Source organism: Pseudoliparis swirei, chromosome 22, assembly GCF_029220125.1.
Source record: "Pseudoliparis swirei isolate HS2019 ecotype Mariana Trench chromosome 22, NWPU_hadal_v1, whole genome shotgun sequence".
NCBI classification, from domain to species: Eukaryota; Metazoa; Chordata; class Actinopteri; order Perciformes; family Liparidae; genus Pseudoliparis; species Pseudoliparis swirei.
The window spans coordinates 13,879,926-13,900,431 of record NC_079409.1 but is presented as its reverse complement, the minus strand read 5'-3'; the positions used below and the strand labels follow the sequence as shown (position 1 = coordinate 13,900,431).

Here is a 20,506-nt window from a genome sequence, read left to right as displayed (position 1 = left end):
ACTGGGAAGGTGTTCTTGGATAGGCAGCATTTCCGTATGACCTCATCATTCGTTTAGTTCTGGACTTGTTGCTGGTAAAGTATTAGAAGTAGTTACAGAGGAAAGTCTTGAGAAGTCGGCGAGTTGAGCTGCAGTGGAGAAATGTCCAGTGAGCCTCAGCCACCGGGCTCCAGACAGGCGTATGACGACATTGAAGGTGTGTCTTTTCTTACCTCTCATCACACATTTGTTCATTTTGAACACGTCTCAACTGTCTAAATATCTACATTTCCTCTCTGCTGATATGGCTTCATCATCTCGTCTGATGGTGTTGACTCATATTACTTTGATCGTTTTCTTGGCTCAACCACTCACAGAGAACGGTTACCCGAGTGACCAGCAGTCCCTGAGGTTACAACGGGTTTCATCTCGAGTGTCCAATCAAAACTATCCTCAGCACGACTGGAGCTCGACCCCTGCAGAGGAGGATGACGGGGGCAGCAGTGGACCTCCTCGGGACCTCAAGGCCATCCCGCTGCCCATGTCCCTGAAGAGAGCTGTGAGGTATGAAAGTACTTTACACGTGTTCTGCTTCAAGTTCCCCTCCAAACATGGTTATAATATAAACCACTATACTTTGAAATATAATTGAAAGTGACTATAATACTATGTTATCAAAAGATAAAGTGAATGCAATGTAACATGTAAAATGAGTCTCAGGTAATTGTTTTGGTTTACACCTTTAATAGTTCACTCTGCTACAGCAGGCAGACACAGTTAGTGGAGCATTCAGCCGCTAAAGACTCAGATATATATTTAAGTTGTCTGAGACCCAATACAGAGCTAGAGTGACGAATGAAAGGATACATTACTGATGTTTCACTGTAACAGCTGGATGTGTAAAAAGCAATTCTCCTTTATATGTCAGTTCAGATGCCCCCAAGTGGCCAGAAATCTGTTATTGCAGGTTCAAATCCGATGTTCAGTTCTTGGTGCACAGTATGTGTGCTCGAGGCTTTAAGATTCCACATTCAAGTTGCATATCGGGCCACAATTAACTGCCTGTGATGTCACAAAATCTTTCTCACGCATAGACACATGTCTCCAACTGAGATTTCAGGTGAGCACAGAACACCTTACCGCCTTCAAACTCATGCACTCTTTGCACATACATTATTTTTCCCAGTTATGGTCCAAGTGAAATAACACGAAGCAACACATGTTCTTTAGTGGAGGTAAACTTTCAGAATTTAAATGGCACGCAGCTTTAAAAAGGGAGTCCTAATGTGAGAAAATGTCACATTTAATTCAGTCGAAATGCACTAATTGAACACTATCACTAGTTTCCCTATGATGTAATATATTTGAGGAAATATCTTAAAGTATTTGGCGAGTACGGAGCTATAATATAAAGTGTTCAATCATTAAATCACACAGTATCCACTCCAGAGTCATTTCAGTGTAACTTGTCTACTCCAGGCAGGTGCAGCAGATGCAGGTGCCTGTGGTTTCCAGCAGGCAGTCCTGGAGACGGAAAAGAAACAAATCTCTGCAGAAACTAAAACAGAACGCCAGAGGATTGCTCGACTTTTTTACACTGTGGAGAAAGTCTTTGCAAAAGATTGGAGGTAAACCTTTCATAGTTAAGTTCAGGAATACAGGTTGCTGCATACGTCATAGTGTCAAGAAAAGTGTTTATTAAATGTACATTGTTGGCCCCCCAGGGAACTTCGGAGGTGGCGTCCAGTCTTACTTCCTGTTCCTGCGGTTCTTGGTGGTGCTCAATTTTGTTTCCTTTTTACTGATTGCTGGGTTCGTCCTCATCCCCAGCATTGTCTTCAGATCTGTTGGGACCAGCCTTGTTAACAGCACTGGTAATGTCGTGTTCAAGCTGCAGCTCATTTCACGTTACCCTGAGGGTCACACATGGCTCTTTGTTTTCATGGTTCTTCATTTCCAATTAGTTCCTGCATTCTGACATTTTAGCACAATTGACTCAACATTTTCCAGGCAATCGGGTCTTCGAGGCTTTATGCAGTAGCAGGTATTCCCCTCGGAAATCAAGGGAAGTCACCGGTGCATGAGCAGAATATATAGCAAAATTATATATATATTAACATGTAAATTACCTGAAGTTTGTGTAAAATATACTGTAGAAGATATAATGTTGAAATATTTGATTATGCACTGGCAAGAACTACAGCTTCTTTCCGACCGACTTCTTAAAGATTACATTTGTTTTTATCATTTTCCCATGAGAATGTGTCACAGTTTCTATTTTTGTGAGATAAAACCCTTTGATATTTTCAAAGCTGTCTTATTTACGATATCTAGATGACAGTTTAGGGATTAAGACCCTCTGCCTCGAGTGAGCTGCAGGCCAACATGTATTCATCGCTGCAGCTTTCTCTCTCCTTCTCTTCTTCTCTTTCTGCTACTCTGGAAACATTAGGAAAACTACATGACCTATACGTTCAGAAAGTTTCAGGGAAACCTATAAATATCCTGTAAATTATAATATTCTATGCAGAAATAATACACGCTTTCCCGTTGCTATGTTTTCCAGGTGCAGATAAGTGCATGGTTTATGACCCCAATCCTCAAGGCTTGGTCGTGTTCTATAATTACTTCCTGCACTTACTTTCGGGAACGGTGAGAAACTGCAGCATCACACTGACCTTTAGAGATAAGAGATGTGCAGAATGTATCCAGAGACCGACATTAGTGTCTTTCATTATTGGACATTGTGATTATTGAAGCATTCAATACTTATGATTGTACTGTTTCATCATTTCTAGACATACTTCTTACTGACATGCTGACTTCAGGTCTTATTAGTTGCCAAGAGTTAGATGCGAAGATTGATTTTCATGCCTATTTATATTAACTATTAAGCAACAGCCAGTAGTCTGTAAGCTTAGCGTAGCATACAAACTGAAAACAGGGGGAAACAGCTAGTCTGGCTCCTCCTGGTCCAATGACTGGCACCTCCAGACTAAAACAACTAAACAACAGGTGTTTTTATCGACCTGGTGCCGAACTCTTTCTTGGATGGGAGCAGTGATTTTGGCCCTGACCCTTCTGGTGACCTACGCAAGAAGGAAGCTGGTGCTCTCGGCATGGCAACCAATTCCACCACCAATCATTGTATTAACACACTCACACAGAAACTGCATCGCTTTATGTCCTTTGAGATTTCCCGATCCAGATCACACACAGAAAAATTGCATTTCTTCACCAGCTTTCCAACCTCACCGTGACACCGGAACTTCAGAATATCATCGGTCCTGTCCAAGAATTAGTTCCACACAAACACTTTGCAAAACTACAATGTGTGATTTATGCACCTTTCTGGAAAAGCATTAAATACGCACAGTATAAATGTTAATAAATGAGCTTTAGGGGCGCTGCTCGGTGGATTTCTAGCTGTTCCCCCTGTTGCCATTCCTTACCGTGGAAATGATCTCATTGATCAATAGTTCCACATGCTCCTCCTATATTCTCTCCTGATAAAAAGGAATTTAAACCACATCCCATGAACATTTAGGACAACAGACATGTGTTGTGACTGTTGTGACTGTCTCTTCTTTGTTCAGGGTTTCATGGAGTATTCATACCTGTTTTACGGCTACTACAACAACACAAAGGTGGAGGACAGCGACTTCTCCTACAACATCCCCCTGGCCTACCTCTTCACTGCCGTCTTCTACTTTTTCTTTTGTCTCATTTGTCTCATTGCACGGTCTGTCCCAGAACCAACAGGTTCAATATTAAGAGTCAAGATGCAGGCTGTGTGTATTTGTGTTTCTATGTGTGTGTGTGTGTGTGTGTGTGTGTGTGTGTGTGTCCAGCCGTCTAAGTGAGGCGTCAGTGGGCTGAAATAAACAGAATGACATTTTAAAGCCTGCATGGACAGTTCAGTCCCCTTTACCTGCATCTGTATCCTCTTCCCTGTCTGGCTCCTAATGTGCAGGATGGGGACTGCAGCTCGAGTTGCCGTGGCAACGGGAGGCAGCGCTGTGGGCAACTACAGCATTATAGTGTTCACCGGCTGGGACTACGGTTGCCAGGGAGATCGAGCTACCAAACTGAAGCAGAAGAACGTCCACTACCGGCTGCAGGTCAGAAGGGATCTGCCCCACTTAGCAGGATGAAAGGAAGTCAGGAAAAAGAGGGCCGGGCCTTCTGCTCAGCAGCGCCCGCTTGTTCAACAGTCTCCCTGACCACCTAAAGGCAACACAGGCACTGGACTCTTTTAAGACTGACCTAAAAACCTTTTTATTCAGAAAGGCATTTATCACTTTTAGTTGACTTTTATGAAAAATTCCTTTTTTATTATAGTTCTAACTATGTACTGGCTCTGTGGCACTCTGAGATTCTTGGATGAAAAGTGCCTTACAAATGGAATCCATTATTATAATTATTATTAGTTGTTCTCTCCGCAGCACAGCACAGTTTTGCGTAATCATTCCCTTTCAGATGACTCCTCGTCTCTTTTTTCTTTCTCCGTCAGGTGGATCTGGAAGAGGAGATAAGAAAGAAGAAGACAGCCGCTCTAACTTTGTGTCAAAAAATAGTTTTATACTCTCTACGTGTTATTATGTTTTTTGTTTCATCTGGGCTCATCGCAGCAGCTTTCTACGGCATCTTCATGGCCACCAACTTCAGCCAGGTAAATGAGGGGAAAGGTGTCTGATGATGTCCATTTGGTTTCAGGTCTGAATGTCTTCGATGACCTTTTGTTTCCCATCTCTGACACGCAGAGTAAGAGTGGTGAGGAAGGGATCTTGGGTCTGATTTTAGAGTACCTGCCTTCCATTGCCATCACCATTGGAAACTTCGTGGTGCCGCTGCTGTGTGACCAGTTCGCCCTGATTGAGCGATACACCCCCAGCACCACTGTCATCGTGGCGCTCTTAAGGTTGAGGGGTTTCTGTGGGAGTTATTTTGTCAGAACATTTGCATTTAGTCATTTGTGTTTGTAACGGGTTTGGAGTTCAGGGTTTAAACTAATATCATTATTTTTTAAACTACTTTACATATAATTTAAGATATATAAGGCTGGCGCTCCTCCAGAGGGTAACAGGATTAATTTGAAAGGTCATGACCCCAAATGAGAGTATTTGAAAGGTTCAGAGGGGAAATGCCCCATTAACCTGTGACAAGGGGCCACACATTTAGTAATCTACTTTGGAAGTTCATCTTTTACAATATAAATTAATGTGGAAAGAATTCACGATTTCATTCTGCTCCATGTTCTTTAAACACTGCTTCACAACCTGGTATTATACTGTATGACATAACCTCAAAGTCAATAATCTCTCTTTTGTGTTTAACCTCTAAACCAAAAGCAAATGTTCAGTCCCACAGTTGGTGACTCGTCTGCTCTGTTCCACGCATAGGGCAGTGTTCCTCCGTCTCATGAGTCTGGCTATCCTTCTCTTCACCCTGTGGCGTCAGATCACCTGTGAAGGGAACTCAGAGGGTGAACGCTGTAAACTGTGCCAATACAACTATGAAGACTACCCGGTAATTATACTTCTTGAGTCCATCTGAGATATGTTAAAATCCTCTACAAACAGTCTCCTCACTGCTCGACAACAGTTTCAGAACAAAATAGAGAGAGATTGAGATAAATACATAACAATTCTGCAATTATGAGAGGGCAGAATATTGTTTTTTCAAAATGAACGTCTCTTTTATGGCTATGTCTGCATAAGTAGAGCAGTCTGTTCGCAGTGTGCATCATTGCAGACAGAGAACGTCCCACGTTAGCTGGATCAACTGAGGACATAAGTGCAAGAATGAGAAACAAACAGATTGATGGGAGTTTTGTTTTGCTAAACGCCCGTGAGTCACCAGAATAAACAGAGAATAGGACATGACATCATCTTGAAGTATGTTTTGAATCTGCTACAACTGACCAAGAGAAAGCTGCCAACTGGGTACTCAATAATGTATGACATGCAGTATAATCACAGCTTTTATGTCCAATGGTATAGGAAGGAAATATGATGCCTACATTGAGCAACACAGTCCTTATTAAGAATGTGGGTGAAACACCAAAGAAAGTTAATTTAACATTTAAACATTGTCAGACAGATTCAACCTGGATATAAGAATGGTCAACTCATTTTTGGTTTTCAAAAGGATTATTTATAAAACAATTTGTGAGGGTGTTATTGAAACATATATATATGGAAGATGTATGTAAATATATATATATTATTTTGAATTTTCTTTATTATTTTTCTTTATTTTATATAAATGTTCTGATTTATTTGATTATAATAATTTAGGATAGGAATATATAAGCATTTTTGCTTCTACCTATACCTTTTCAGTCTTTCTGTTTTGTATATTATATAGAATAATATTGTCTTGTATTGCAATGATTGACTGAAGAATATACACAACAACAACAACAACAACAACCTTCATGTTTTTATCACTGTGTAGTGCTGGGAAACGCGTATGGGGCAGGAGATGTACAAACTCACGCTGTTCGACTTCATCATCAACATCGCCGTGCTCGTCCTGGTGGAGTTTCCACGCAGGTACAAATCACTGTGTGATTGTGTCTCTGTTAATACATGAGGTGGAAGTTTTAGCAAATGAATACAGCACATGACGATTTTGGTAAGCATACTATGTTTGTGTGTGGGCGTGTGTGTTTGTGTGTGTGTGTGTGTGTGTGTGTCAGGATGGTGGTGGACAACTGGCCCAGTAAGCTGGCTCAGTGGGTGGGTCGACAGGAGTTTGTCGTTTCCGCCAACGTGCTTGGACTGGTTTATGGTCAGACTGTCGTTTGGACCGGAGCTCTTTTTTGCCCTCTGCTGCCGCTCATCAACACCATCAATTTCATCCTCCTCTTCTACTTCAAGAAGGTGAAGATGATGCTTTCACAAAGCCACCATTTCAAGCAACGCCAGTTTGTTGGTCGAGTAAGGAGAACGTTACTCACCATCACTGCTCTTTGACTTTGTTCCTCCTCAGATCACACTCTTCTCTAATTGTCGGCCAGCACTGAAGACGTTTCGCTCCACCACCTCCACCTTCTTTTTCCTGGTGGTGCTCCTGTTTGGCTGGGGCTTGGCCACAGTTGTCATGGTTTACAGTCTTGCTGAGTGAGTGCTGATGTCTGCTTCTGCCCTGTAACAATCATAAGTGATTTTTGTGTTTAGTGCTTGCAGTGACAACTATTTGTTTTTTAATAGCAGTGAAAGTGGAAATTTAAGTCAAACGATAAATAATTGTCAGAGGACTGGCAGGTTTAGATGTGGACAGTAAATGTCAATGTTACATTAGATTGTTGCAGACCAATGTGTCCTTCTTTCCACCCAGGATCCGTCCTTCTATGGGTTGTGGCCCTTTCCGTTTCTTCCCCAACATGTGGTCGATTGTTCCGACATCTTTCGAAAGCCTCTCTAAAATTCCACAGGACTTTCTCTTCTTCATCGGTTCCCAGTCGTTCTCCATCCCCCTGTTTGTGTTATTTTGGTAAGTAACCGTGTGCTATCTGTAAGAGTGTTATTCTTGCGTCTACAGTACTGCACTTAAAGCCAAAAGAAGGCAGCCTATATGTTACCTGCATAGTATGTGGTATTTAACTGTCCGTTTTATGATGTATAATCCCGGCTCCTTTCTCCTTGGCAGTGTGGTGATGTGGTATTTCATAGCCTTGGCATCTGTTTATGGGAAAACCGTTGCCCTGCTAAGAGCGCAGCTTAAACTGGTAAGCTGTTGGCATTTACCTGAATGGTGTATTTTAATATTGCTAAGACTACAGGCGTTTAGTTGACTAATACAATAATATGTGTTTGGTTTACAGGAGGGCCGCGACAAGCAGTTCTTGGTGAAGCAGATTGAGAATCTGAGTCGAATTCAGATACTAAAACACACTGCAGCAGCACATGAGTGACAGCACAAGGACCATGTTTCGGTTGTACGACCTTCTAAACATTATACAATTTGATCAGGTTGTATGCTCCCTATATGTATAAAGGCAGTGTCATTGTTAGGTTTTAGAGCATGTGTTTTCAATTTGTATTAAAGAATGTAAGCCCTATGAATTATTGTTTACTCCACAGGGTTGTAATTATTAGAAGAAGATTAATAATTACAATCATATTATTGCTGTGTTGTTTATTCTATACCGGTCACCCTGAGAGCAAAAGGTTCCAGGGTCACATCTGGTTGATGAGCAGAGACAGGAACAAGGGTTTGTTTCATGTCTCCCCACATACCTCACCCACACCTCCATCACACACTCAGAGTCATAAAACTCATTCTGATAAGAGACCTCATCCTGTTTTGTATAACCACTCCACTTGCTTCAATCAAAGGACTGTCGGGGGAGAATTGAGCCAGAGTGTTTTGGAGACGTGCAGGGGCACAGCTCAACTCTCTCCTTGGCAAGCAAGTAAAACTATGTCATCTGTGGTCATTGGAGTGGGTCTGATAATTGAACTAGCGGGGCTTTATCTTTAAGGTAAAAACCCCACAGTCATATAATGCTGGATGGGGTTTAGAAGATAATCCTGCAACAATATAAAAAACATGTAAAGATGTGGTTCTAGACAGATCAGACATAAATCAGTTTTCTAGGAACATGTGAACTAATTGTTAACCAATAAATGGTAAATTATTAAATTACATAAAGCCAGGTATACATTTGTAAATGGTGTCTTTGTTATGAATGCAGTGTTTCCCCGCTTACTGTATTTTTCCCTTTTATATAATAAAATGAGGACTTATAGCGCCCTCTAGAGTCAGAATTGTGGTAATGCAAAAAAGTGTACTGTTTACTTCCGGTGTGTGACTACTAGTTCCTGTTTGCTCCTGCAACCGTGAGCAGGAGCAGCTCTGACTCCATCAAGTTATTGGTGGTAAATTATATATTATTAGTGTTGAAAAGACGAGTTTATAGTGAGGGAGCGAGTTAAACGCCTCTCCTCGCAGCTGTGTCATTAACGTGTTGTGTTAACTAAGTTGGGAAGAAGCAAACCTCGAACGATGTTAGCTTAGCTCGCGTTATTTGTAAAAAGGTACCGCGGAGTCAACAGCAGCTCCAACACGGCCCATCGCTCTGTTTACTGACTTCACGTTCAGCCCTCCTCATTTCTCCACTTCCGCTTTCTCCGAGCGCGACTGTTTAATTATCAAATTGTGTGTGTGTCCGTGCGCGTTCACGCGGAAGTGGGAGCTAGCCCGACTGCTCCCGTGCAGCATCAACAGTCTCCAAGGCAACAATGAACATCCTTCCGAAGAAGAGCTGGCACGTCCGCAACAAAGACAACGTCGCGCGCGTGCGGAAGGACGAGGCCCAGGCTGCCGAGGAGGAGCGCGAGGCCCAGCGTCGCGTGGAGCGCGCGGAGCAAGAGGTGGGTGACCCCCGTGTTGTGACGTCATTCCCCGGCACGGGGATGAGGACGATGCTCCTGGGCCGGATGAGACTCCCGAGGAGTAATGTGCAGACCTAAAGTCTGAATCCAGATCAACTCCACAAGCCCATGAGTGTCGTCATCATCCAACACATGTTCACTCAAACACATTCATCAAAAAGATGTTGTTATTTACTTCTTGCATTAACATACGTCAATAGGGCTCCAACTAATTGTCCGTCTGCTTGTGGACATTCATACATAATGTTATATCTGTTTCTGTTGCATGCTAACAGTGGTCATATTTATTTATTTATTGAAGTCATTCTTGAAGATTAAAAAGTAGTTCTTTGGAAATCAGAACTAAGCTTGTAGTGAGTCTTCATTTCATATTATGCTATTATAACTCCTATACTATATAACTATAGACTTACATTTGTGCTGTAGTATTTGTAAAGTGTAGTTGTAAAGTACCACAATCAGGATGCATTAAATTACAGTAAATCAATAACAGCCTGTGGAACAGCTGTATGAGGCATTATGAAGAAGCCTTTATCTGGCTTTGTATATTTAGTTGGGAATAACGACTCTTCCTCCCCACAGGCTCGTACAGAGTTTCTGAGAAGGAAATCCCGAGCCGCTCTCCCTTCAACTGAAGAAAACAGGGAAGATGAACCACCGACTGGAGGAAGTGGACCTCTGGAGCATCTAAATCTTTTTCCCTTCGAGGAGTCCTCGGAGAAGAAGGGGAATGATGAGTATCTCAAGGATAAGAAAGCTGAAACGGTGATGGTTCTACCTCGACTTAAAAAGCTTGAAAGGTTGCACTGAATTCTGCCCTTGTAATATAATAACACCCAATAACTTGGGTAACCAGAGCTTTCAGCCCCATCTTGTCGAGAGACAGAGTTGGTTCACTTTTCATGGAGACGGTTTCGTTGTCATCGCTTAGCCTACAGTGAGAGGATTTAGGGGTTACAGTCTAGGGATGACAATTAATCCCAAACCATCGATCTCACTGATCAACTCCATCTGAGTCTACGAGATGTGACTGAATCTCCAGGGGGAAAAACAAGTGGATATTGTAATAATTCTTCGGCAAACTGCTATGTCAAGAAAATTCACCCTTTTGCTCATTTGATTGTCAGTGTTTTCCTAATTTAAGTTCTTGTGTATCGTCCATCAGTGTTGTAGTGATCATTATAAATGATAACGGCATTGAAGGCCTTTTGAATGTAGAATTACCTCTTCACACAAAGGTGTTGAGCAGGCAACCGTCGGCTATGAACGGTCAGGCACAAACTGATCTTGTGTTTATTGTCCCACAGGGAGTGAGCTGGTGATCACATGTTGAGTAAACTGTGCCTGTTGTGGCTCGTCTATTCATTGAGATGTTTACACAACAGCTGCACTTGTGTCCGTAATACCGTAATCATCATTCACTTAAAGATGCTGGCATTTTGAATTGGATGTTTAAAATCACGGGAAGCGGTCTGTTTGTAGTTGTGGACCAGACACATCATATATTCTGGATGCGGTTCAGCCACATTATGCACACCAGCAGAGGAAACAGATGGAGCGGGAGAGTGGAGGGAAACTAATGCAACCACAAGAGGCTCAGAGCTGTTATTTCAGGGCAAAGGACGTGAAACAGTTTAATCATCAAGAGATTTGCCAAAAGAAGAGTGAATCATTTTACTATTATTGACAGTTTCTAAATCGTTTGACTCCGCTGTCACCACGCAAGACATTTTAATTACTGTTGTCTTTCCTCATGTTTTCTGCAGGAGAAGCAGGAACGAGCTATCGGCTTGCTGGTGTCTCTCGGACCCCAACCAGGGACTGAGGTCACGCCGTGGTACATGAAAACCGGCAAAGAAATAGAGGAGAGCAAAGAAAAAGAAAAAGAGGAGAAAAAAGAAAAAGACCAGAAGAAGGGAATAAGTGAAGAGGAGAAAGAGAAGAGAGATCGCAGATTGAAAGATAGTTTAGACCCGTTGAAAGAAATGAAGAAAGCACTGGCTGTAAAGGACAGGAAATACCGAAATGGCAAGAAAATGGAAAAAAGAGACAAATGGGTGAAGAAGAGCATCGGAGAGAGGTAAGAGTCACTTTCCCTTGTTCCCTATAAGATTATTATTACCAAGTGTAAATATTGAAGTATCTAATATGAGATTATTTAGTAGATGTTGTTCAAAGATATCAAAGGGATACTTCAAAATTTTGGGAAATATAACTATTCACTATTTATTTTAGAGTTAGCTATGAAATCTATACCATTCTCTGTAAAACCAAATCCTTATGGAGGTAGAGGAAAAAACAAATGTGCTTTTTCTTTCTCAGCTCCATAGAACGGTTACGAGCTGAGCGCTTGGAGAGGGAGGCTGAAGAGAGGAGGAGGACCAAGGCCCTGCTGGACCAGAGGAGCGGCAAAGGGAAGGAGGCGGGGAAGGACAACGAGAGGGAGAGGCCCTACAACAGTGTTTATTTCCCAGAACTGGCTCGAAAGCGTCAAAGGCGGGATCGAGATAGCTGGAGAGATGAAATATTAAAATCCTGAGATTTCTTTATTGGTCGAGTGTGATCCGAAATGGATGGTTAGTTTATAGATATTGGGCTACAAACGCAGCGTTTCGTGATCCCGCCAGCGGGGCAGAGGGTTGTCCTCACAAAGGGCTTGAAGCTATCAGCAAAGAAGACACATGAACAACTGGTAGACTTGTTTACACTCTCGCTATAGTTCCAAGAGATTGTTGGATGACAGAAAATCTACAAACACTGAATAAGTTGTTCAGTAAAGAAAAGGAAAACTGGAGAGCAGAGCTGAAGCAATTAGACAAGATGAGTTAATTGGCAGAACATTTATAATTTCACTCATTTATGAAGCTGAATTTCCAACAATTTTCTAGTTCCAGTTCTTCTTTGTCATATATTACTTTAAGATTCATTTATTTGGATAAAACACAAATCTGGCTTTCGTAAATTCACTTTTTCCCCCAAAGTTGTACATTTGTATATTTTACTTTTAAAAGCCATATAAATGTTCCCAAACCCAGTTTGAAATGTCACAGTAAAGCCCAGGTAAAAAAATAAAAAGAACTGCTGAATTATATTTAGTCCGAGTATTATTTATTAGTATTTAGCTCACTGTCACGACTGACTGGAACAGAAGATTGAATGATGCTATTATACATTTTATTAGTAACACCTGTGCAATTTTTTTTCCTGCAATGTGAAATTAAATGTATGATATTAACTTGTTTTATTAATCGCTGTCAATTATTTTACATGTTAGGTACTGATGAGTTCAATTCAGTTTATTTTGTCCCATATCACAAATTACAACTTTGCCTCCGAGCTTTACAATCTGTGCACAGACATCCGGTCCAGGACCTCACATCGGATCAGGACTATTTATTGGTGCACACAACATTATTTATTTGACTTTGTCCTGCAGTCTTCAAATTGGCCATTAAGTTAAATCAATGCTTTCAACAAAAACTGAACATTACAACCTCTATGAAAGCCGAATATATTGCACATCTGTTTTAAACTGCATTAGTTTTGTGTTTCTCATAAACTTGCAACTAACTAAATTACCCTTTATCATATTTGTTATTTTGTTGTTTCCTGAATTTAAAACCTTTATTACATTGTGTGCAGTTCACGCCATATCACATGAAATACATTTAATAATGTATCCGGATAAAATTTGTTTTTCTTTTGTTAATAAAATGAAGACTTTCACTCCGTGTAGGCGTGGTGAATTAACACGTATTTTATCACATTATTTAATATTTTTAATAGTAGTCGAATTACGTCATACCCCAAAGCCCTCATGAAAACTGAAGTGTTATTTTAAAAGATTACAAATTCGATATGAGATCGATATAAACCCACTGACCATTACCTCACTGTGGGAATATATTTAAATATTTATATATTGATCCCCTTCTCCTCCGGGTCTGAACATGGAGCTGGACCATGACAATGCGCGCCGCGTGTCTGACGTAAACTGGCGGAGGAGAACAACACAGACGAAGCCCAGAGATAGAGGGAGAAATAAATAATTAAATATACAGCCTATATGCATATGCAGCAGCGGGTTGTTTTCAGCCACGCTCCGCACACACGGAGCAGAGCGCGGAGCATGTGCAGCGCGCGGCGGCCCGAGGATGCACAATAGAGCCTCGCGCGCACCCTGTTTAATTGCAGATTAGAGCAGGAGGAGGAGGAGGAGGAGGAGGAGGAGGGGAGAGAGCACACCGAGGAAGGCAAGGAGACGCTCTTTATTATTAGGAGGAAAGCAGCCGGGGTGTTGGTGTTTTGGAGGAGGGGTGTGGTGGGGGGAGAGACACAGACAGCGTGAGCCCGGAGACGGCACAGACCGTGGCGGGGGTGACGGGAGCGTGGAGGACACCAACACCGACAGTCGGCAGCGTCGCTCGGATGGTGTTGTTGTTGTTGCTCCGGACGCGGCGACGATGCGGCCACACTGCTGGGTGATGGTAGCGGTGGCGGGGATGATGTCGTACTTCAGCCCGGAGAGAGCCCTCGGAGCCCCGCAGAGGGAAGGTGAGCGGAGTCGGAGGCGAGGAGGAAAAGAAGAAGAAGGGGGGGGGGGGGTTGAAAACATGTCAGTGATGCTGGAGAAAGGAAGAGAGAGAGAGGGGGATGTTTATGGAAAGGCCTCTACATGGGGGGAGTGCAGCCGATATAAATACGAGACATAATGCGAATTATTATTGTAGCCGTCTCCGTGGCGGATTTAAACAAAACCGGAGCGGGGCTGGTTTGCATGATGAAAATATTATGGGGGTGTCGATTTCGGGCCTCACATCGATTGCATTTAAAAACAGTACATATGAAAAGCAGGCTAAGCCCGTCGGTCAGTGCGAGGTATCGTCTATAAATAGCCTCCGCTTGGCACGGGAGATCATTTAACCTATTAACCACTGCTGGCATCTTTATTTTTCTCAATCTGAAAATGCCTCCTTCCCCCAAAATCTGGCAGAGTGTTGTGTTTGTGTAATGTGTGCAGTCATTGTATTGTGGTGTATTGTTTTGATGAGAGCTGCTGGCACCGGGCTGGTGGAGAAGGCCCTGTGTTGGGCTCCTCTTTATATGCAGTGTCTGTCTGGACATCTGTCTGGGGAAAGATGAAAGAAAAGCGCTGCACAGGAATTGTTCACCGGGACTGAAGCCCACAGTGTATATGTTTGTGTTGCATATAGGGGAACGCATTGCCACAAGGGTTATTTATACTTTTCATATTCAGCCCCTGTTTAGCAGTCATTAGATGTATTTCTCTGTTTCATGAGCTGAAGCTCACAGGTGATTAGCTAAACATTTATTGGAATGCAGAGTGACACTTTTATTTTAATTAGCAACAGATTGGACCGTTCACTATACATACAGTTTGAAATGAAGGTGGTTTTATATGCTGAACACATCTTTACTTACCTTTGCGCAGAATGGGTGAAATGTCCTCTTCTGTTTGTGTTGTAAACACTTAAAATACAAGAAAACAAGAGAGGAGACAAGTGTTAATCAAAATGAGGCCATTTCTATCTCAAATAAATAATTCTTCCTGTTATATTTTTGATGATCCTCTCTTTACAATATTTATTATGTTGGTAAATTATTAAATATGCTTTTACATTTATGTATGCAGTGTTTACAGTATCATGCCCTTGTGAATGAATGTATTTTAGGATTTGGGACACGAATGAATTTGGGATATTTTAAGACAGCGCAAATACAAAATGTAAAAGGCCCACATTTTAAAGGTTTGGTTTTAATATCATTATTTAATGTCTACAATGCATTTGTGTTGACAACCATTTAAAATGAATATATTGTCATATCAGTGAATACAGCTTTAAAGGTTTATTAGGAGAGTAAACTTCCTACTGAATACCTTGCGCATGTTATGTTATATAATAACTAAATGCTCCTATATTAAACACAGACTTAGACAAGATAGGATATGATTTGAATATTGATGTTTATTGTTTAGTATATAAGTCCTTTATGTTTAGCATGAGTTGGTCACCTTCTGACTAATCCAAGGTGTCATTGTCACTCTCTCTTGTCATAAATAATATCATGTCTGACGTATTTTGGCTGCAGTATTTAAATGAAACCTAAAAAAAATACCTGAAGGGTATTTAACCACCCTGCCCTGCCCCTTTTCTTTTCTACAGATGGTTCACTCCCCACAATCGACTACGTTGAGGTACAAAAATAAAAATGTCCCAATCCCTCCCTCTCTCACCTGAGTAGTAAACCTTCCTGATTTGAGTAACTCTTTTCCAGTTTCCAACCCTTCCCGATTAGCACTCCCTTTTGACCTCAATGACAACCAGCCACCCCTCCCCTGCTTCTTAACTGTGTTTCCTGAGTGGAATGCCATTTCCAATATTTCCCCTTTCCCTCGTGCTTTTTTCCTTACTGGAATGGTATATTATCCCACTTTCAGATTTTAATTCAAGTCTCTACTTTCCTATAATAATCCGACAATCTTCTTTTAATTTGTATCTTCAAGTTCATTTTATTTCCTGCTTTTCCCCCCAAAATCCCTGATGCAAGCTGTTCATTGGGGTTCTCCACTGTTTCCCAAATTCTGCTGCTAAGAAAACGCTCCAATGGTTTCCCTCTTTACAAAACACCTGTGTAATAATACTTTACACTTTTCTTCTGATTCAGTGAATCCTCTTTTTTCCTTCTCACTGACTCACAACTAACAATAGGTACCCTCATATGTTGGTGTTAAACCCTCTCCCCTCCTGTATTTGTCTTCTCTCTCTTCAGTTTCTCAGACCAGAGCTGCCTCCCTCTCTCCTCCACCCTATGTCGTCATCCTCATCTCTTGCTCTGGGCTCGTCTCCTTTGTCCTGCTGCTCCTGACCTGCCTGTGCTGTAAGAGAGGAGTGGGGTTCAATGTAAGTCTTCAACATGTAAGAGATCTATTCACCTCTCTCTGCTTCCTTTGTTGTGTCACACCTTTTTTGCACGCATGCTGGTATGGCTTTCATTTAAGTTTGGCTTGATAAACCGCATGAGGATTCAGTATGGAAGTTGAAACAGGCCTCCTCAATAACCATCTCTCCGTTTAATCTTGACTTTGCCGCCATCTTTTTACCTGACATTGTTGTTGAGCTGGCAGACAGGGCGTCATTACTTCAGAGCGGCTGCATTCTCATTGTCGGTCTCTTATTGCTAAATTCCACCGTACTATTAGGAGAGCTTATTTCATATTTTCAATGATATGTGCTGTTGTGACTCAACCAGGAGTTTGACAATGCAGACGCGGAGGAATGCTCCGGAGGCTCCAGTCCCATCCAGGAGGACAGCCTGTCGTCAGGCGCCTCCCTCCCTGAGGTCTACACCCTGCCAGTCCGAGAGAGGCCCAACTGCGCCGCCCTGCAGGATGCAGCAGGTAACAACAACCGGAAACAAGTCTCCCGTTCTCTGGCTCTCATTTGAGCACAAACCTCACAAGGAAGCTGAAGTCCTGCACTGAACTCCCTCGCGGTCTGTTGCCCGAGTCACGGATGTGGATCCATTAAGGTCTCAAACTGAGTGGACAACCAGTAGCGCTGGAATCCCCGCTGACGTTCAGTGGAGTGGAAACTCTGATTCTGCATCTGTGCTCCATATGAGCACGCCATGTTGGACATTTGGCCACAGACAGGGAAGGTATCAGCACCCCTTATGAACGATTGTCTCAGATGAGGTTATTATTGTGTCATTCATTCAAGTCTTCCTCTACTCAGCACCATGTTTCGCTTCTTATGACTTCGTGGTGTAGAGAAATGCATGAGCACGAGAAGTCTTTCTTCACATTCGTCTGCTGAAAGTTTCTCTTTCTAAGAGGTGTGTATGGAGGATGATTTTGTGACATAACAACCGGTTTGGAAGCCAATTGTGGTTAAAAACAGACGAAAGTGATGTCGAAAGAAGCCATCTTCTGTCCAGTAGTTCAACTTTTGAAATGAGCAGATTAAGAGCAGTAATGAATGTATTTCTCCTTCTTTTTCCTCTGATTCCTCTTTCGACTGGTCATTCTGCATTTAGAACAGCAGCTCACTTGATGACATCATCACCTCAGCTGTTCTTGCGAATGAGTTTACTCCGGTTCTTCACTTTGAAGTTTACTTTTACCATCAAACTACCAAATCCCGGTGTTCATTTGACTCTTTCTGGGTTTTTTAGAGTTAGGTGAAGGTGGCTGGACCAGACAGATGTGTTGTAAAAACTACTAACGTTAAGAAAAGTCTCCAAGTCTCTTTTACTCAGGTTGAGGGCCATAGAACCAGATGAGAAGGATGGAGAACCATAGAACCAGATGAGAAGGATGGAGAACCACAGGACCAGATGAGAAGGATGGAGGACCACAGGACCAGATGAGAAGGATGGAGAACCACAGGACCAGATGAGAAGGATGGAGAACCACAGGACCAGATGAGAAGGATGGAGAACCACAGGACCAGATGAGAAGGATGCAGGACCACAGGACCAGATGGACAGCGGCGGTCTCCTTTCTTTCACTGGACTGAGTAAGTAATCCCTCTCCAAGACTACAGAAGTAGAATGAATCCATCAGTGGAGGCCAGGTTTAACACAACAATGTGTCGTTGAGTTCAAAAGTATTCATCTCTTGTGTTTGTGTCTCACAGGCAGGACTCCACTGGGCTTTTGTCTCACTCTTGGGGAAGCTGAGGGTGGACGTCAACTAACCCGATGACCCAGACCTCTGAACCCCTCAGCACTCCAGAGACTCCCAGACCCAGGGAAGAAGGTCCTACCTGCCCCTCCACCCCGACACCACCCGCCAGCCAAGAGGGCGAGGAGGGTCCCGTCTCCACCAGCACGAACGAGAAATAATCCTTCTAAAAGCTTTAATGCATTTCATTTGTCGCATATCATACAGTATGTTCATGTACACTGTATGTCAAGTATTTTATCTGTTTATTTACTGTGTAGCACAATTAAATACATGTTCAACAAACCTTCTGAATATGTCTTTATTTATATGATATCATATTTCTGATAGTGAAAATATCTGACAATGTATGAATGTACTTTATAAACAATAAGTATTCTCGTTTTTTGATTTCCATTTGACTCAAAGTCATTACTGTTATTACAGTTAACTATTATATTCTGTTGATATAAATGAAATGGAGAAACAGCCAGCAACGTGCAGTATACTTATTTCCACTTTCATTCAAATGAACTCATAAACAATTGTTAACTTTACTGATTTTGTACCAGAACAGAAGGTCATTTATCTATCATTATACATAGATGTAGGTGCAAGGGAACAAAATGTGACTGTAATATAAGGGTGGACACTGGGAATTTAATTAATTAATATCATTATCATTTGTATAACACTGCGGGTGCTTATTTTAAATTGATCGTAGAGAACTTACCAACACTGAAGAGGCACCGATGATAACAAAATAATGCTTATATTTTGAGCATCTTACTTTTAAAAACATATTAATGATTTCAAAGTCAGCGTAAATGAACATGTGATTATAACACTTTGACTTTTCCCAAAACCTTTGGGATCACATTTTTTTTCAAGGACTTTTCCAGGCTTGGAAATAACAGTGACCGTTTGTCAAGATGCTAGGTTTGCATATGGTCCCTAGGGACAAGTCACAACCAAAGTTTGGGAAAGACACAATTATCCCCACCAATATTCTGTTCATTTGAATTGCCTTGTTACACTTCCACGTTTTCCAATGCGCCCTGGAGCCTGCTAGACAAGTTGCAGTCAGAAACACTTATGTTATGCACATACATGTACAAAGAGCCCATAAAGCTAGAGAGGTGGACTTCATGGAGTCATGTAGGTGTCTGACTGAAGCTGTCTTTTGATGCAGTTACATGTTTTACCCACGTGGTGGCGATAGTGTGACATCATGTCCTGCAGCACCTCCCCTGCATTCGACCAACAGCCATAGTTGTGCAACAAGTGACGACTGTAGTCTGGAGACATTACATCTGTATCTTTAAGCATAAAAAAAGCATGAAGAAACAAAAGTACACATTTAGTTCATAATAGTTGACAATTCCCATAAATATTAAATAAAGCCAGTAATAAAAGAATCAGCACAGCAAGCATGTAAATATGTCCCAACTCAGGTGTTACTTTACTTTACTTCAAACTTCACCTCTCACCAGCTCATTGTCTCTCCACACAACCTGCGCCAACACAGTACTTTGAATGAATGGACAAAACCGGAACAAAACAACAGCAGAAAAACTGATCAGAGTGCGTTGCCTCAGCAGGGTGTCCATCCATCTCTCAATTCAAAAGCCCTCTTCTCTTCCCATCATCAGAGGAGCCTCCAGTCCGCCTGCCATTGAGGAGCTCTTCGGTGTTCCGGGTCCCCTCCGTGTGACTGTATTATCTTAAATAATGTATCTGGCATATTAAAGCTACCAAAACCAAAGATGTGTCTCTTTTCTGTGTGATTACATCATTGATCTGATGAGAACACAGACAGAACATGGCATGTCATATTCAGACACTTATTGGTACCTGAATGTTGGTAATTAAGATGTAATAACAACTAAAGAGTGACACAGCCAGGGCACCAATTTTGACTTTTCACCTCTTTCCTTTTAATCCTTCATGCTGAACACGTGGCGCACTGAACGGACATCTCTTATAATCACGATGTTCAAGTGCTCTTTTGTCCAACTGCTCTGATTGTTAATCAGATTTCAAGCTGTCAATCCTGTCATGGAAAAGTCCACGACAACAACATCTTATCCTAAAGGTCAACTAAAACACCGCCTGCAATTTTAAGATAATGAAGAATAAAACAAAGTGACTATCGTTTGAAAGTGACCATGACTTGAATTGCGCAACCAATTACTTTAGCAAGTGTTCAGTTTCTCCTATTACGGTTTTAATACCCAGAGGCCCGATATCTGCCTGCGTGTCTAAAACCTGTTATCTGACCTGTAATCAACATGCTGGCTCCGTTATTTGGTGTTGTGTGATTTTCTTTGACCTTAAATCAGTCGTCTGCTGTCCTGCCGCTGCCTCTCTGGCTGTCAGTCAGGCTGGAAGAGATGACTAATTAATCAGGCCAATTGCTCCCCGAGGCCGAGGTGAG

The 20,506-nt window shown here is 42.0% G+C and overlaps 2 protein-coding genes and 1 long non-coding RNA gene across 4 annotated transcripts; all 3 read left to right on the top strand.

Moving 5' to 3' along the window:
• Positions 1 to 20: 20 nt before the first annotated feature.
• tmc4 (transmembrane channel-like 4) lies at positions 21 to 8,634 on the top strand. 2 transcript variants are annotated; one of them, XM_056444989.1, is made up of 16 exons: positions 21 to 196; positions 437 to 543; positions 1,459 to 1,607; positions 1,704 to 1,853; positions 2,546 to 2,631; positions 3,576 to 3,721; positions 3,953 to 4,100; positions 4,493 to 4,651; positions 4,743 to 4,900; positions 5,382 to 5,508; positions 6,439 to 6,536; positions 6,683 to 6,866; positions 6,976 to 7,106; positions 7,324 to 7,479; positions 7,636 to 7,714; positions 7,811 to 8,634. In XM_056444989.1, the coding sequence occupies exons 1-16, from the start codon at positions 182 to 184 to the stop codon at positions 7,898 to 7,900; spliced, it is 1,983 nt and encodes a 660-aa protein (XP_056300964.1). In that variant the 5' UTR covers positions 21 to 181; the 3' UTR covers positions 7,901 to 8,634. The 2 variants fall into 2 exon arrangements, with proteins under 2 accessions (XP_056300964.1, XP_056300962.1); XM_056444987.1 differs by having other exon boundaries at positions 357 to 543.
• A 184-nt stretch (positions 8,635 to 8,818) lies between these two features.
• On the top strand, positions 8,819 to 12,623 carry leng1 (leukocyte receptor cluster (LRC) member 1). Its single transcript, XM_056444999.1, has 4 exons — positions 8,819 to 9,362; positions 9,966 to 10,148; positions 11,150 to 11,463; positions 11,706 to 12,623. Exons 1-4 carry the CDS (start codon positions 9,231 to 9,233, stop codon positions 11,920 to 11,922), a joined length of 846 nt encoding a protein of 281 aa, XP_056300974.1. The 5' UTR covers positions 8,819 to 9,230; the 3' UTR covers positions 11,923 to 12,623.
• A 1,235-nt stretch (positions 12,624 to 13,858) lies between these two features.
• Positions 13,859 to 16,776, top strand: LOC130213403 (uncharacterized). Its single transcript, XR_008835466.1, has 4 exons — positions 13,859 to 13,937; positions 15,569 to 15,600; positions 16,176 to 16,306; positions 16,656 to 16,776. It is a non-coding gene; the product is annotated as an uncharacterized LOC130213403 (long non-coding RNA).
• Positions 16,777 to 20,506: the final 3,730 nt, after the last annotated feature.